At 32.5% G+C, this 19,254-nt stretch overlaps 2 protein-coding genes across 5 annotated transcripts in view; both read left to right on the forward strand.

Moving 5' to 3' along the window:
- Positions 1-3,501: 3,501 nt before the first annotated feature.
- Positions 3,502-9,628, forward strand: LOC143046900 (uncharacterized). 4 transcript variants are annotated; one of them, XM_076219950.1, is made up of 5 exons: positions 3,502-3,694; positions 6,255-6,343; positions 6,923-7,009; positions 8,553-8,573; positions 9,355-9,628. In XM_076219950.1, exons 1-5 carry the CDS (start codon positions 3,504-3,506, stop codon positions 9,579-9,581), a joined length of 615 nt encoding a protein of 204 aa, XP_076076065.1. In that variant the 5' UTR covers positions 3,502-3,503; the 3' UTR covers positions 9,582-9,628. The 4 variants fall into 4 exon arrangements, with proteins under 4 accessions (XP_076076065.1, XP_076076067.1, XP_076076069.1 ...); XM_076219952.1 differs by lacking the exon at positions 8,553-8,573; XM_076219954.1 differs by lacking the exon at positions 6,255-6,343.
- Positions 9,629-16,341: 6,713 nt separating this feature from the next.
- The window catches only part of LOC143045032 (dynein beta chain, ciliary-like), a 69,443-nt gene continuing 66,530 nt past the window's right edge, over positions 16,342-19,254 (forward strand). The window contains exon 1 of the mRNA XM_076217317.1: positions 16,342-16,885. Within this exon, the coding sequence (XP_076073432.1) occupies positions 16,532-16,885 (354 nt within the window). The 5' untranslated portion in view covers positions 16,342-16,531. The remainder of the gene's footprint in view (positions 16,886-19,254) is intronic.

The following is a 19,254-nucleotide window of genomic DNA, read 5'->3' on the forward strand; positions in this document are numbered from 1 at the left end:
GCCTATTATATGTGCTTTGATTGTTCCCAAATTTGCCAATATAACAGAATCGCAATCAACTCTAATAACAGTAAGAAGTATGTTATTGATATAGTCTTAAATACATATATACTTGCTTACCCTTCCGGAGCACCTGAGATCACCCCTAGTTTTTGGTGGGGTTCGTGTTGTTTATTCTTTAGTTTTCTATGTTGTGTCATGTGTACTATTGTTTGTCTGTTTGTTTTTATCATTTTTATTTTCGATTTATGAGTTTGACTGTCCCTTTGGTATCTTTCGTCCCCCTTTTTTAACAAAACTTAGATGTTTTGAAATACTAAGCCTTTTCTACTTTAGGAATGTATTTCCTTAGCTGTATTTGGCAAATTTATAGAAATTTTTGGTCCTCATTGCTCTGGAACTTCCTCCTCTATTTGGCCGTTTTAACTTTGTTTATTCGATCGTCACTGATGAGTCTTTTGTAAACGGAACGCGCGTCTGGCGCAATACAAAATTAAACCCTGGTATCTATGATGAGTTTATCTAGCTATAAATACTGAATACTGGTTTTAATTTGCTACTACCACTTACTTCGGGAAATTCCTGTACCAAAAAAAGTAAAATCACAAAAATGCTGAACTGAGAGGAAAATTCAATCGGAAAGTCCCTAATCACATGGCAAAATCAAATGACAAAACACATAAAAAACGAATAGACAACAACTGTCATATTCCAAACTTGGTACAGTCAGAAACATGACAGTTGTTTTTCATTCGTTCCGTTGTGATAAAGTATAACGTGTTTTGTCTGTTAAAATGATTCCTTATAAAGTTTCAAACTGCGAAAACAAAATATTCTTTTATATATACCGAAGGCTCATTTAAAACTAAACGTTGTTTAAAAAATATGCAACCATTTGTGTATTATATGTCTCTGTTATGATATTTTCTACTAAAATTGTTTAAATTTTACCATTGATCATCAACTGTGTAAATTCAATAAGAATGTTTTTCAGATATTATTTTGTACTTTAATATGTTTTTTTTAGTAGTTTAGTAGAGACAATGCTATTTATAGAACAAGAAGGTGTAAGATGCGGCAGCTTGATTGTCATCGTTGAAATCCTTTTACAACAAGACAAAGTGACGCATAAACAAAAAGTAAAATAGAAAAAAAACAAAAAAAAGTAGCGGAAGAATCAAATGAATTTTACTGTCTTTTCTGTATTGTTTTGAATCAGTTGTACATGTACTAATATATTCTTTCTTTCAAAACAGTAGAACCAGGTTTACATTTATCGTATGGATGTTGTCATTAAAGTAAAAATTACACTTTATTGATAAAACTGGTCCAGTATATTTTTTTTAAAATGAGGGAATAGTCAATTGACAAATCTTCACAGAAATAGGTATCAGTATCGTTTCTACATAATCACATTAAGTACTTGTGTACTACTATGACTATGAAATGGAATTTACGTTTCAATGCCTAATTCATATCGCACAGCATTTAACTGAACATCGTTGCCCATTTTATCAAAATAAATTATCATAAGTTGAAAACGCTTAATATTATACAGTCAAATGGATGTCAAAAAGTATATACAAAAAAGACACAATCCGATGGAATACAAATTTTGCTTAATTTGACTGATTTTGTAACATTTATATACTAAAATCTCGTTAAAAATAACCAGCGTTGTATCGGAACTCACCAGCACAAAGCCCGCACCCACCAGAAGAAAAAATACACGACATAACTAAACTAAGAACATGCATAATTTTGATAAATTAGTTGTAGTTTTCCCTAAATTATACGCTTTTTGTCGTTTAGTTTTGGGTATTGCTAATGGACTCTAAAGCATTTCATTCCCATTCTAGATTTCTAACACGAGCGATAGGGTGTTGCCTTTACTGAAACAGCGTAGAAGACATCTCTATATGTATTCCTAGCCTTTGAACTCATAGATATTACTATCTATTTCTGTTCATCTTGTATTCGATCAAAAAAAGTCAAAAATCTTTATTGAGTTTTTCGTGTATTTTCAACGATATCACCAGTACTGTTCATGACTAATTCGTCATCAAAGATCATTTTCTGCAGGTCAATTTTACTCACCGTGCAGCAGCAATATTTACACACAAATGTTGTGTAGACATAATGACTGTTTTAATCAAATGAATCTTACATGAGGGTTTTTTTTACATATCAACTACAAAATGAAACTACCAAGAACTGATTTTTGTATGCATTATCCTAATATTTACCTCATGAAAAAAAAACATTTTCAATGAGTCCGCTAACACTCTAAAAAATGGGTGATATTATACTGTTCATTTTTTATCAATTTTTTCTACTCTATGCTTTCTAGAATATTACTTTGTGTCATTAGCCACGTGGAAATATTCACTTGTTGATCCAAATCTTATCTTTATTATATCTTCAAATAATCACTGAAAAGGACTTTTACTTTGAGTTCGGTATTTTAGTTATTTTACTCTTTTCATGGCTTTGCACTTGACAATTTCCCTAATGTGCAAGACAGGTGTTTTTGGTGCAAGACAGGGTTTATTGTGTAATGCTTATTTCAAAGCACTTGTGTAATTCATTAAAAGAAGACATTTACACAAGTCAAAATGATATGATGTCCTCTCCTATACGTTAAAATCATAAAATTTCGTCCTTGGGATTTGATAAATGCGTATCAGGCACACAGACTATGCTAAGAAAATATACGATTATAGGAAGAAACAAACGATTTTCTAATCTGCATTTTACACAAGATATTCTAGAAGGTAAATAAATCGAATAATAGCATTTACTGAAAAAAATAGCTATATGGCAAATAAACATGTAATTGATTTAATTTTTTACCAAAATAATCAAGGAAGTCTTGAGTTAACTTGTAACAGCTTGTAAAAAGAAGATAAACAAGACAGTTGACTCAATCAAGTTTATATATTATAAAATAAAGATTTCTGCTTCGACATTGACGTTGCATATTGAATTGAGGTTGGACACACTTGCTGTAGAAGCAGAAAATATGAAAAATAAGATGCGAATAAGTGTGATGTGCATCCTTTTGGAAGTTGCCGCAGGTCAGAAATTAATGTATTTAATTTACATCAAATGAAAAATTGTATGTACACTACATTAATAATGTACAAACTATAAGTTTGTGCTTTTGATTTAAAATAAGTATAAAAAAAATCTCTAGAAAGACATTTGGTCTTTTTACGCACTATATCTTCTTTTGTAAAATTCTATCAAAAGCAATATTTTTACTAAATGTATTTTAACATACAATTGGCTGGTAAAATTTAGGGGTATGTTTTGCATGAATTATGTCAGTAATACCGGTAGGTCACACGTTAAACGGAATAAACATAAGGTATATCGCAAAGTTGGATTGACTACTTTGAAAGCAATTGCATATTATTACAAAAAAGGATTAAGACGTAAAAATAGTTTTCCATGTTTTTCTCATTGATATATTCATGAATTATGCACAATATCTTTCAGGCATGACGGAATTTCCGTGTATCTTTCCATGTGCGTGGCATGGTCAAACATTTGATATTTATGAATATTTAGGAAACTTTAAGACTACTTGGACGTTTAATTCTGGTGGGCAAACAAGCGTTTTTACAGACCAAACCAATAATTCCGTAACATATCGTTGTCATCAAATAATGGAACGCTTCCTTATACTAAGGTATGTTAAGGATATAAAACTATTCTTTTTAAAATATTGTTATAAATTGATAGAATATAGATAACGGAAAAAACAAAAAAACATAACAAATTAAAGGTTCATGTTTATTTATGTATAGTGGATTGGGAAACAAGTTATTGCAACTTATATTAATCCCTTTCCACTTTGCGGATGCGAGTGCTGCCTGGTGACGGTATTAGTCTGCTCTTTTTCGAAATCTATAAGGGTGTATTTTACGTGCACGTCGTTTCCTCAAGAACATTTTCGCAAATAGTGTCAAGGGAGAGCCGAAATTCAGTCCCTGAAATTTTCTGCCAGGCGCGGGAATTGAACCAGGGAACTTTGTGTTATAAGTCTAATTCTCTACCAACTTCAACACGTCTCTCCGTGTCCCTGTTGTTGAGATGTAAGTTATAAGACTGTAAATATTCGGCGGGAAACCATTATATATTGGCACTTCTTTTTTCTTTCAAAGACGTTAAAACTATAAAAATGATTTAAAAAAAATCAAAAATGGATTTTCAACTATTATATATCAATAAAAGAAAAGTGGGTTTCAATAGTGCTGAAATTTTTTAATGACACTCCATCGATAAAACCAGACGGTTCGAAATATCTGACAAAAAATTTCCTTAATCGTCTTTAAAACTTAAATATCGTGTTCCTTGGTGTCGACGTTAGTCTTATATCATTAAAGGAGGCGGTATGATAAGAGTCATCAGTTTTATAAACAATTTAGAATATTTAATCCTTTCAAAAAACAGAACAAAAAACAACAAAAAACAGGTGCTAGTTATATATGCAAAGGATTATCATAATTCTTTACATTTTCGTACACGTTAGTTTCAGTTATGATGTCGCTATGACACCATAAATATGTCGAAATTTACATATTTGAACAATAAAGACTACGTTAAGCACACATGTAATTACATTGTATGTATATTATTATATGAAACAAAAACCTAATGTTATAGCATTACCTTTCCGGAGCACATGCGATCATGCCCGGCTTTTGATGGTGGTTCTTGTTGTTCGGTCTTTAGTTAACTATGTCGTTATGTGTACTGATGTTTATGTTTTGGTCTTTTTATTTTTTGTCATGGCGTTGCCAGTTTATTTTCAAATCAATACATGAGTTTGAATATACCTGAAGTCTTAATATTTCGGCTCTCTTTTGTTTTGTTTTTATTATTAGATATCATAACATTAAATCTTTGCACCAAAATTGTTAATCATAAAACATATTTACAGTATAAATATTTCAACGTCTACTTGAAATATGTAAACACGTTGGGTTTTATTTTTTTGCATATCTACGAATCATATCAAGTCTGTCACCAAGATGCATTAAGTTGACATTAACATGATTTGCATTAGATGAATTGTGTCTAAAGTCAATCTAGTTATCAATTTACATGATACGCTTTTGACTTGCTCTACAGGTTTTTATCTTCTTATATTAGCAAGGACCGAAGCTCATAAATGCATTAATCAAACACAGCAAGACTTCGGAAAAGTTCGGAGAGCTGACGGCATTGCTTCGGACAGCGATATACTACTGTTGCCTTTATTTACTACCTTGCAGTAAAGTCAAATACCTTTTTCGTGTGGTATATCAAAATCGTGTTCGTGCCTTGATACACACATTTACTCGATCCAAAGTCCGTACATTTTTTGTAATGAACAAAATTTACACCACATGGTCCATGGCACTGCTGAGGGACGTTTCGTCCCCGAGGGTATCACCAGCCCAGTAGTCAACACTTCGGTGTTAAAATGAATATCAATTATATGGTAATTTTTATAAATTTACTGTTACAAAACTTTGAATTTTCGAAAAACTAAGGATTTCCTTATCCCAGGAATAGATTGCCTTAGCCGTATTTGGTACATTTTTTTTGTTGAGTTTTGGGTCCTAAATGCTCCTCATCTTTGTACTTGATTGGCTTTATAACAATTTTGATCTGAGCGTCACTGATGAGTCTTATGTAGACGAAACGCCCGTCTGACGTACTAGATTATAATCCTGGTACCTGTGATAACTATTTACACTGCGGGGTCGATGCCACAGCTGGTGGACGTTCGTCCGCGAGGGTATCACCAGCACAGTAGTCAACACTTCGATGTTGACATGAATATCAATTATATGGTCATTTTTATAAACTTCCTGTTACAAAACATTGAATTTTTCGAAAAACTTCGGATTTTCTTATCCCAGGAATAGATTACCTTAGCCGATTTGGCACAACTTTTTGTAATTTTGGGTCCTCAATTCTCTTCAATTTTGTACTTGTTTGACTTTAAAACTATTTTGATCTGAGCGTCACTTCCTTAAATTATAATCCTGGTACATGTGCTAATGAATTATAAACGATTCCGTCCACTTGCCCTTCAATTATTAAAGCCGAAAAAAGTTACAACAATAAAAAAAAAATTGATCTGTTTTTGATAGTTTAAACGTTAATATGATCACTTTAAAAAATAAAATCAATATAGGCAGATAAGGTACTTCATAATTCAATCAAGAGAAATTCATGATATATACACTTTTTTTCAGGGAGGAGGGTTTAGATAATTTTATTTGTCTTCAGATCATTTATGATCTTGCAAAACCTCTGGAGTTTATTTTAGGCTCTTCACTTAACGGTGAGTTTATCTTATTGATATAGTACCATATTCTTATTAACCCAGCATATCTGACTTATAGATGTATTTGAGATAAGTTATGACCCAAAATTATCACTTAAATAATTCGTAGAACTACTTATTGTCAAACAAACAAAAATCAGTCCAGCCGTCGTTGGATTTGTGATGTATTTTTTTCAAAGGTGGATAATTTTCTCATTGGCAATCCAAATCTCCTTTTTTATATATGAATCGTACATATTTTCCTGACTTTTCCTGCGTTTGATATATACATTATCAGAAAAAAAACTCCTTCGTTAGCTTCCAATTTCATGCGTATTCAGGACTTCAAAGCCTATCACTGCATAAGAAAAAATATAATAGATAAAAAAAAGTTTTTTTTATTCTATTTGTTTCGGGATTTTTTTTTCTATTTTAAGTTGTAGTTCATTGAGCCAATGTTAATTATATGCCAAGTTTTACTAAAATTTGTAACATAGCAAATTACTGTAACTTGACCTTAAACCAACAAAGTTTGTAAAACGCAAAATAATATCATTGCCCTAGAAGCTTAATAACAAAACAGTAGCACTCTTTTAGATTCGCCACACATACTGGTCAACCAGACAGGAGAAATTACAAATATGTGTGGGATTTGTGGAGATAGCAATGTCGGAAAAGCTGTTGGTAAGCTTAACTTTAGAAGAAGAAAAAAATTCAAGGTTCTGTCAAACACGATTGTGTCGATGTGGATACATAATAATTGGGAAATCGAAGAAATACAGACAATCACGTGATCTGATCAAATAACACACAAAATGTCCCAAAACACTACACAGAAAACTAGAATTGCAAACAATATCGGAGGGAATCGCATAAACTCCAAAAGGAGCGACACGGAACGTCGACAAGATACATGTAAGCATCTCCCAAGAAAAAGACAACGGGATTGTGACTACAAAAAATGGAATAAATTTGTTGTCATCTTCCACACTATAAATCTGTGGTCAACCTCCACACTATTAATTTTTGGTAATTTCCCACACGATAAATCTGTGGTCATCTCTTACACAATAATATAAATCAGAAGTCATCTTTCACACAATAAAGCTGTGGTCATCTTCCACATTATAAATGTGTGGTCATCTTTCCACAACAAATCTGTGAGTCGTCTCCCAAACAAAAAATGTGTGGTCAACCTCCAAACTATTAATCTTTGGTAATTTCTCACACAATAAATCTGTGGTCATCTCTTGCACAACAAATCTGTGAGTCGTCTTCCTAACAATAAATGTGATGTCATTTTTCTCACAATAAATTTGTGGTCATATTTCACACAACAAATATGTGGTCATCTTTACACAATAAATCACAGGCACTCGTCTCAGAAAAGAAAATTCCTATATACCTTTATATAACACCTGTTATATAAAGGTATATATAGGATTTTTTTTTCTGAGACGAGTTCCTGTGCAACACATCTGTGTTAATATTTTACACAATAAATCTGTAGTCATCTTTCACACAGCAAATCTGTGGTCGTCTTTTTACAACAAGATTGTGCTCATATTTCCCAACTGTAAACTAATTCATGATGTCGTCCGTAACTAGAATGTAGTTATAATTCTTATTCACACTTTGGCATCAAGTTTTCATATAGAGATCTATAGAGACATTAAAGTCAAAATGTGCATATGTGTTAAAATGTGCATGAATAGGTCCGTTAATGTTTTTTTTTACTAAAACCATAAGGAAGCAACCACTTAACTTCAAAAGGAGTATTGTTGTTGTTATTATCTGAGTCAGAATTTCTTTTTTTTTTTAGCTTTTCGACGCTTTCAATCGATTTTTTTTGCAAGATTTAACAGTATAAAGTAATTTTTGTTTACATCTGCTTGACCAGAATATTTTTTTTCATCAAATTGAGGAACAGAAATTAAAAAAAAAACAAAAAAAAACCCTCCCCCTTTTTTTGGGTTAAATGGTGTTTTTTTGTGATTTCTTTGTACTTTTTATAAAGATGATGCTGTAATTATTTTTAACTAAAAGGTACGTATGAAGTTTAATCTAGAAATGTCGGCTATCTGAAACAATCATAAATGTATAATATCCCCCCAAAATAGAAATACGAAATTTCAAAAGATGATTTTGACGTCACAAATCACTTCAGTTTATTATAAATTGACGTAGTTCCTAAAAGTTTGTCCAACTTTCGTCATTTCTTTTGCAGTATCGGGGTCACCAAAGCCATGTAAGTAATCAAGTAATTAGTATAATTGTTGAATCTAAAAAAAATGAATAACACAAGATATTATTTTTTATTCTGTCTTCAATGAAAAAAAAGGCTGTTGTTTGCTCTATGGTCGGGTGGTTGTCGCTTTGACATATTCACCATTTCCTTTCTCAATTTTACATTTCTTTTTTATTGTTTAAATTATCATTATGTTTCCTCTAGTGCGGGAGTTTGTGGATTCGATAACCGACAGTGTCAAATCAAGCCTAAAATTGTGTCAGCTGCTTCGTCAAAAGAACGCTGCATTCATGAGTATAAGAGCTACTAAAGCCTCTGGTAGAGTCGTTACATAATAATATGCCCTGATAGGATGACATTCATTCCTGTCGGCTGTTGCTTTGTGAACTAGCACGTCTAAAACACTCCTCAGCGTCTGTATTTAATATCAACATAATGTTTCCCTAACGGAAATAAATGTACAACTTGCGTTTGCCACTGGATGTTAATCAATAATACAATAAGCATTTAATTAGTATTAACTAATATATCTTGTATAATCAAACAAACACAGCATTCTAATACAACCAGAGGAGGATTTAAGGGGAGGCCCAAGGGGTCTGGGCCCCCCTTTTTGGGAAAAGTTTTGCTTGATTATAATAGGGAATCACTTAAGCATGACGGGAGCGAGCCCCCTCTTAGGCAGTCAGTGAGTCCCCACTTATGAAAATTTGTGGATCCGCCACTGACAACAATGGTGCAGAATTAATCTTTAATTCTAATCATTTCTATGTACTTTCAGCAATCCCCATAGGGTCTTTTGGATGTATAAAACCATCAACATGTTCCTCAAGAGCTTGTAATATGAATGACATCATCCCAAAGGAATGCCCAATAACAACGACTGAAAACCTGACAACCACGGTTAAAACAACAACAACTATACCTGAAATCACAAGTCCACCAGAATCAACTAAAACTACAAAGAGTCAATGTGTCAAGAAAAATCACAATCACAATTCAACTTAAATGAGCTGTCCAGCAGCCTAAAATGCGATTAAAATTAGTTGACAAAATTTGTTCTTTTGTCATCCCTAATACCAGAGATTAAGTATAGTGCTTGTTATCTATTGGATATTAATTGAATAATACATGATCATAACTGAATCAAAACAATAATTATAAAAGTTTGATACCGATTTTATTGGACATGACATGTTTAGTATGTTTAGTGCTCACAACGAGTGTTGTTTGTTCGCTGTATAGTACACGTGTGGTTTGTTCATTGTACAGGATACGTGTTGTAAGTTCATTGCATAGCTAGGTTACAGTTCATTGTACAAGAGACATCTCCTTATTTCTATTTTTCAGTCTACACATATTTTTTCTCTCTTGATGATTTGTCCGTGGACGTGTGGTGTGTTCACTGCACATGACACTTGAGATTTGTTCACTGTCTAGTTTTCGTGTAGTTTGACCACTGCATAGGGAACGTCACAGTAAGGTGTGGTCAGTGAACCAGACATATGTCTTTTTTGTTCAGCGCATGCATGTGACACGCGTAGTTTGTTAAATGCAAATGACACGCGTGTGGTTTTCTAGTGCCCACAACAAATGTGGGTATTCAGTGCACACAGAACGTGTGGTTTATTCAGTATACACATGACAAGCGGGGTTTGTTCAGAGCACACAACAAGTCATGACAGCGTTTCACAAGAAAATGCAGTGTGCCGTATTTATCAATCTAAGATGCAATATAATTAAGAAAGACTGTTGGAAGACAACTCTACTGCTAGAAAACTGACTTTATCAAACGTATTATGAATTATAAATCAGAAAAAACTTAATGTTTGGTTTCATGTGGGATGGGAATTAGTTTTACAATAAAAATTTACAAACGGGATGCAGTTCAAGTTGTCAAATATTTGAGAAACTAAACACAGCATTTAAATGGATTGCCAAAAAACATATACGACTTAATTCATGATTATCGAAAAAAAATTAATTACGTATGATTGACTGTTGTTCAAAGATAAAAAACATGCATGTAAATAATTTCAGATGTTAGGTATGTCAACCTTAACAGACGTAAACCCAGGCCTGGCTTCCTTCAATTAATGAAACGAATTAAAAACAATCAACTGTCATATTCCTGACTTGGTAAAGGCATTTTCCAAACTGCAATATCATTAAAAAAAAAAGACCGTCAGAGGGAATATAAGAGCCTATAATTAAGGATGTCACATACTGTATTGGCTATAAAAGGCCTGACATGAAAAATATGAAACAATTCAATTGAGAAAATAAACCGGCCGAATTTATAACAACAACAAAAAATGCGCAAAAACAAATATGTCAGATATAAACTGTACAACGAAAACCACTGAATTACCACAGGTTCCTGACTTGGGAAATGCATATGAAGAATGTGGTGTTGTTAAAATGTTTGCTGTCGCTCAATCCTCCCCTATAAACCTGTGACAGTGGTGTAACAGCACACCGTAAGTACAAACTATCAGTTGAAACAAAACGACTTATCAGATCGATACACAAAAAAAACACAGACAGGACGTTCCAAAATATATATATACACTCCTAGATCATCCATAACAACAAAAATTAAAGCCAGCTGATATCAAATTACTCCCAGTTAATGGCAGCTAGTTCAAAGCCAATAACAACTTATAAAACACGATATATCTTAAGACTAAAATAGCAATCAGTATAATCCATCATCCAAGATGTCAATAATAGTAAGAGAAAAAACATGAACTTGTGCAATGCCAATATATATATATATCGACATAGTGTAGTTCCGTGAAAGAACATACCGGTATGTGTATTAGTACGGTTTTAATTTAGTGATTACAAATGGATGTAAAGTTTTGTCCTGCAGTTGTTATCTCCGTCCTGCCTTTTTATTTTTCACTCTCTTCGGTCCTGCCTTTTTTTTTTTACCTAAATTGTCATCCTGACTTTTTTTTTTTGCAATTGTCTCATCCTGCCTTTTTTTTTACTCAAAATTCCTGTCCTGCCTATTTGTTTCAAATTTCACCCTAGCCCCCCCCCTAAAAATCAAATGGTAGCTCCCTAAGTAATATCATGTGCCGGGTATTGAAAACCCTGAAAGTTTAAAAATTACTCAGTGAGTAGTTAATGTTTCATGTTCATTGAAATCCAAGACGTCGCTACAGACACACGACCGACACTCGGCTAACCGAGAGATTGGTCGGTTAATCTATATTGAGTATGTGGCTATATCGGCGGTGGGTCTGTTAATCGGGTTGGCTAAAGTCTGTTAATCAGGTGTTATCGGGGAAATCATTTGAAATTCTGCATGTTTCATTGTATAACTTTTTAAATATATGTTTATCATAAAAATTATTCATGTCTAACAAAACAATTCAATGTACTGAATCCAGTGGTGTAATTATTATTTTTATAGCTTCGATGTACGATCTATAAAATGAAAAGGCGTGTTACTCATCAATAAATTTATACACATTTTACACACACAAAATGTACACAAAAAGACACGTTGGTTGAATTTACTTGCATGCGATATTTTGAACATCGAACAAAGACAGGCATTATGTTTGTCAACCAAATTGATATCATTGTGTGAAAAATCTACACAAAAATCTGTATTTTGGTGACATAAATCAATCTTTATTTAAAACCTGGTCTGTTAATGGGTCGGATGTATAAAACCCGGTCTGTTAATTGGTCTGTTAAGAGTTATGAATGGCAATAAAAGTATAATTTTATTGCTGTATGGGGTGTTATCGGATCAAATGGATAGGCTCAAGACGAGTGGCTAAAATATACGGAAACAACACATGAGCAATGAAACATAATATATACGGAAACACTGACATGAACAATGAATTTAGGCCATGAATATTGAAAACTGATATAAAAAAGTGTAATGTTAAAGTATTATTATACATCATGTTAAAATGCCATATTTTGATTGCCTAATAAGAAGGTGTTAATTTACTCTATCACATGGCTGAGCGGGTGACAATTTTTTGGAATGTCACCCTCTCGGCTAGACCAATCAAAAATCGGCAGTTTAAACGACAATGAATTGAATCTACATCAAGTTATTTTATAGACAATCCTTAAAGTTCTAATTTACTATACAACGAAGCGTGGAACGACTCAAACTTATTTCTTTTACAATTGTTGGAAAAACGCATTTCACTTGTTAATATTTTTACTTTAAAACCTATAAATCATTGTGTGTTATGCTTATTGTTGATAGTAAACGCATTCGTTCACCATCGATGGGTTTCAACTGGTGATGTACATTTCATCATGTTCATTGTGATGTATATTTCTCAGCCAGATATGAGGCCTTTTGAAAGGGGTATTTACCCAAAATTTAAATAAAATAAATAACAATAACAAAATAACAACAATTGAAAATACTTTTTTTCTTGATAGCAGAGCTTTTTTCCCGTTTCGGGTCTAATCCTTGTATCGTTTATATGTCAAGTCAATGCACTTCTATTGTCTATTTACTTCACTTCTGATGATTTTCAGTCAAATACCCGTTACGCTGTCAAGTACGTGACTACATAGAAAATACTTTATAATAAAACTCATCTGTTAAAGAAAATGATGATAGGACATTCATTATAAGAAATCAAATATCACATAGCTGAGAGGGTGATAGAGCAGATCGGTATCCCTCGAAAAAAAAACATTGTCAGCCTTTGCTTCTCCGCGGTTGACAATGTTTTCTCGGGACCCAATCTGCTCTATCACCCTCTCAGCTATGTGTTATTTATATCTTATCACATGATATTTGTTACGGATACGGATAAATTTTTAAGATGTTTCATTAAATTGTTATAATTGAACTTGTTTTCCCTCTTTTCTGCAACACTTAAATATGTGACAAATAGCTTAAAGATTATAACATGTTTTTCCATATTTGCCCTGGTATCATCCCTCGACCCATATCGGCACTCGGCTAAAGCCTCGAGGCCGATATGGGAGTCTCGGGATGATACCAGGGCTAATATAGAAAAGGGCCTGTTATAATCTATACATATTGATTTCATCCAAGAATGGTCGCATATATCATGTGGATTCTGTTTAGGTTGTCATGAATAACACTAATTTGTATCTAAATTGGTATTAACCAGTATATAAATCAGAGATAAACGTCGTAATGTAACTAAACATCAGTAAGTAAAATATATTGGGATGCTAGAATATATAAAGAATAAAGAAATAAAAATGGGTAAGATAAAATAAAATGTAGAGAAAAGTAACAGACAATTTAAAGAATATAGAAATAAACAACACCCCCAATCCGGACTCTCATTGTATACACGAGAATCTGGATGGAGACACAGAATATATAGAATAATAGATAAGGACAGTAGGAAGTGATGCATTAATAAAAAAAAGATACAAAAAAAATAATAACTGTTTGAGAATAAAGACATGAAACACCCCTGGGTGTTGAAACAGTAACGGATTGCTATGTACTCATATTGGTAATAAATGCTAAAAGTCTACATGCGGACAACTGCAGTTCTCCTCTGCACTTATGTAGAAAGGAACTAAACAGAATAAAATGAATTAAAACTTAAGATAACCAAATGTAGCTGCATTCGCTCCTTTCCATTTACTTCTTTAGACTGATTTGTAGACAACAGATGATTCAGTAATAGAAGAAAAGAACCAAATGGATGATGTTGACGATTTAGAGTTTAACATCCAGTGACAAATATCATGTGCATATGAGAACGACTACACGTTATATGTACCATGTGTTATATTAGAAAGACACTTTCGGACGGATTTGAGAACGTGCTACTTTGAACAGACACAAAAATTAAGGCTGAAGAAAACGTTAATAATAGATTCCTGCATATTCCAGCAGGCAATCCATATCCATATATTGAAGTAACACACCTTAATAAAATGCAAAGAAAGTAAAAATAAAAATGTTCTTACTAGAAGGATACTGTTGCAGCGTATTGTCAATTTTTTTTACTCAAGAGCATCTCATTCTTAAATTTTTCAAAGGGAAAATATAAAGGTAGCACAACTATTGTTGTGGCTAAATAACTCTTAACTGACACAATCTCAATTGTCCAACCCATTAACAGACTTTATTCCAATAATGTTCACTAAAACGTGGTATTACTCACGTTATATTACAATTATGAAATATTTACTAATTTCAATTTATATTATAAAACCAAAGTACGATTTTGTGTCCTTTAAATGATATCTAAAATTGTTTTTTTCGCCTTTCATTACAAAAATTGCTATGCGTATAAGCATAAATACTACATACTTGCGGGACGCCTTTTAGTTTTACTGAAAACTGCGCAGACTATGAAGTGTTTTTACAGTTGGAAAATGTTCTATGATATATATCATTTTGTCAGACACTTTTCTTTTTTTGATTTGATTCTTATAATGTACCTAAAATCTGTATATTAAATAGATTTTAATATTAGAATTGTGCGTTTTACTCTTAACAGACGTATAACCAACCCGATTAACAGACCAACCGCCGATATAGCCGCATACTCAATATAGATTAACCGACCTATCTCTCGGTTAGCCGAGTGTCGGCCGTGAGACACGAGCATAGCAAACGATTTTAAATATGTAAACACCGTATAAGACCGTGTCAAAGGAACATCACCGTCCAAAATGGAAAATTAACAACAGAGAAGAAAATCATCTCTTTTGTCGTCGATTTCTGTGTAAACAGTTGTGTAATACTGATATATCCAAATCTACATGATCTATGAACGGAAAGACATCGCTGTTATTTTTTCAATGAAATAAGTTCTTTTGGGGTGATTTGCTATTTTTTATATATATTGTTGAATAATCAAGAATTCTCTAAATTCACTGCTTAAATTTAGTGGTATTTAGAACTTGAATTCTTGATCACGAAAAAATATCACAAACTAAGATATAACGGTAAGTGTTGTTGAGTTTATCAATTGAATGGAACTTAGACGGTTCTCAACTCAGTGTTACCAAAAAACTGTGTTTGAAAACAGTATAGGAACAGGTCTGCTATTAAAGGGACACAATTGGTGCCCATAGGAATACCTACAATCTGTCACCGCCGAAACGTAAATAAATGTTGCCAAGGAGAACAGTTCAGCTTTTAACTATTTCATCACATCTCCAGTAAGTTAAAAGCATGTTCAACTAACTCATTTGAAAAAAATGCCTTATTTAAGTTGTGGCAAATAATTTGTAATCAGATTTGTATTAACGTCAATGCTACTATGTGTTTCTTGTGCTTAAAATGCTCAATTATATCACGATCTCTCTGTACTCTTATTTCATATAGATCTTATTTGTGATTAACCGAGAGGAATATCATACTGTTCTTGTAAATTCACAGGTATTAGAATGTGTCTTGGAACACATTTAATAAGATGAAAAATTACCCCCCCAAAAAAAAAAATAAAAAATGAAATAAAAAATGAAATAAATAAAAGATAATAGAAATAGATAAACACAAAAAATAATACAACACATCATAAAGACATAATACAAAGCATCATTAAGATTGACCACAATACTGCAAGATAGTAGTTTAAAGTTTTTCTTTTGTTTAAAAATGTGTATATATCTCAATATCCGTTTTACATGGTCGGTACTGTAAGAGATAATTTGTATTCACCGAAAGGTCAAGGTCGTTAAAATATGTGGGTAATTTGATATTGAACAGTTGAAAGTAAATGTTTTGGATGATTGCCGTTTAACATAAGGTTAACCATTAATTTAATTAACTAAATGAAATATAAATACCCCTTAACGACATGTTTATTTACATAACAACTCAAATTTAGTTTAAACTTGTTGTCACACTGATTCTGTGACTGTTGGGTTGAAAATAAAACAACCCTCTCTACCGTGGACATAATATTCCAGCTCTCTATTTAGCTTAGAAGTGTGTTATTATATAGAACGGTGCAGTTATGGCAGAAGACATTGAGATTGAAGACGACAGAGTTTTATTCATTGCTACTTATGTGATCAAAACTTTCAAATTTAGATCCGACAGATTTGAAAAGTTTTATGCATTGGAAGAAAATAAGAGAATCATCAATGAATTCTTTGAAAAGCCAACTGTAACATCACTCATCTTTATATATCCTGGTTCATCTCTTGTTGTTCAGTTAGAATTTCCAGCAAATCCAAAAGCAAAGTCTTGTTACTTTATACGAAGATATAAAGAACAAATAACCAAGGAGACAAACTTGAACAAAGCTTTGATTTATGGGGATTTATCATACTCACCCCTTGAACAGCTTTCAGGACTAGTAAATGAGGTACATACTGTATATTTTTGGTGATTATGGTGATGGTGTCATTAATTTGGTGTGGGCAAATATTATTGAATAAATGAAATAGAAAAAAGAATTTCCTGCATGTATTAGTCAGTTTTACAAAGTTATAAAAAAATGATTAATTTTGTCATACAAAAGTATAAAGTGTTATTTGGCCTGTCTCACAGCTGGGCTCTTTGGTTACCCCAAGGGTTTATGCAAGTTAAGCATGGTTGATATGTGTATATTTCCCTTCCTTCTAGGTCCCAAATCTATGGCTATCCTTTGCTCTTTCTGCAGTATCTGTCATGTATCCCTTTAGCATGTTTACATGGTTTAGTCCAAATAATTATGACGTCTTGGAATGCTATTTTAATTTTTTGCTTTGAAGCCTTACTGCGAGGTGAAAGAAAAAAATATTATAGCCTTTCAAGACGTCATAATTATTTGGACTAGTATCCGTTCAGTTCCAACAGTGCTGTGTCAGTACCTTAACAAGTAATAACAACAGATTGGGGAAACCCTTTAGTTCTACAGGACAATTACCATGATTACACAACCGTTAGAAAAAAAAATATTAACTATTAAAACATTCTAATAGTCATTGTGATAACTGTGATGCTTAAACTTGGATATTTGATAACAGGTTGAGAGAAGACCACATTTAACCCTTGCAACTACTTTGGAGGGGTTAGAAGTGACTGGTTGCAAGGCAATCTTTACCATATTAATTTAAGCAAGATGATCATGAGTAAACCTTTTTCCTGTCCAGTTTTCCATCTCTGTTAATCCCTCTCGCAGCACCTATTTATTAATGTGCATGTATACATGTATTTGGTTTTGTCTTTTTCCACTGTTTATTTTTTTTTCATCCTGAAAATTGATTCACATATTTGCCACTGAATACAATGCAAATATTGTAAATCATTCAATTTATATTTGCCATGGATCATTTGGATGATACATGTATCTTTAAAACTAAAAAGGGATATTGCCAGGGTCATAAGGAAAATTGGACCAGGGGTCAAAATACTTTATATGGAAAACTGAACCTTGGTGAATTTTCCATATTAAGAAATTGTCCCCCACCCCTGATGGACAATTGCACCCCTGTATTTCCTGCAGATGAATATCAAATGTACAGTTTAAATAGCTACATGTATGACCATTTGAAAATATGATTTTCCATGTCTGAGTACAACAATCAAACATATATTTTCTAACGTGTTTTATTCCTACAAAGTTCTTATAGCATGTATAGAAGCACTATTACTTCTGGAATAGCTATTGCATTATAGATAATCTGAGGTCTATAGGCATGATCATGATGATAGGAGAGATGGTCAATTTTCCATGGCTGAATAAAAAGTAAAAAAGAATTTGCAGCTAAATTATTGCACCAAAGGCATAAACCTTTCTACTTAAAAGAAGCAAAAAGTTCATTTTTTTCAATTTTACTAATGAAAAGATATTATCTAAACCTATGTGTTTAAAATCTTAGTATAACTACAAAATCACAATTTATAACAAAATTTCTAATTTGCTACTTAAATAAGTGATTTAAAAATCACTCATTTAAGTAAATCCCCTGACTGTTAATACATGTAATAATGAATTGCTACTACATGTACATATAACATGTAGATCACTAACATTACTGGAATAAAAAATGTAGCTGTGACAATTTGGAAATCAAAGGTCTAAAGAACTTTTAAGAAGGCGGTTTGTTTTTCCATGGTAGTGGTTCTATTTTCCATGGTCATGATGGTTGGGTAAAAATGTTTAAAAATATTTTTTCTGTCAGACATATAGAAAGAAGAAGGTCATTTAATTTTCCATGGTTGTGGGTTCAAATTTAATAGGCTGGGTAAAAAACTTATTTTCTAACATGTTTTACACCTACCAAATACTAATTAAAGCATTATAACATGTATATGGTCAGTTTATCTGTATTTGTATTTCATATAAATTCGGACTATGCATGCTTTTTCAATGGAAATTGTGACATCACAATTCAATCTTAATAGTATGAAATCCCATGTTGTGATGACATGGATGAGATGAGAATATAACTCAAGTTGTTGAATACATGTAGGTACATAATATAGCTGGAATAGCTGTGACAATTAGAAAATCAGACCTTTCGAGGGGGTTCAATTATCCATTGTCATGATGGTACATGTAGTGGGTTAAATTTTTCACGGCCGAGTAAATAGATTTAAAATATTTTACATAGATCTACCAAGTACTAACTAAAGCATTACAGCTATATGGTCAGATCATATGTTTAAATTTTCCAACCCTACCATGAAAAATTTGACCTTAATAGTAATACAATTACGCAGAACAACGTGCATTAGATGAAAACAAGA

Source organism: Mytilus galloprovincialis, chromosome 9, assembly GCF_965363235.1.
Source record: "Mytilus galloprovincialis chromosome 9, xbMytGall1.hap1.1, whole genome shotgun sequence".
NCBI classification, from domain to species: Eukaryota; Metazoa; Mollusca; class Bivalvia; order Mytilida; family Mytilidae; genus Mytilus; species Mytilus galloprovincialis.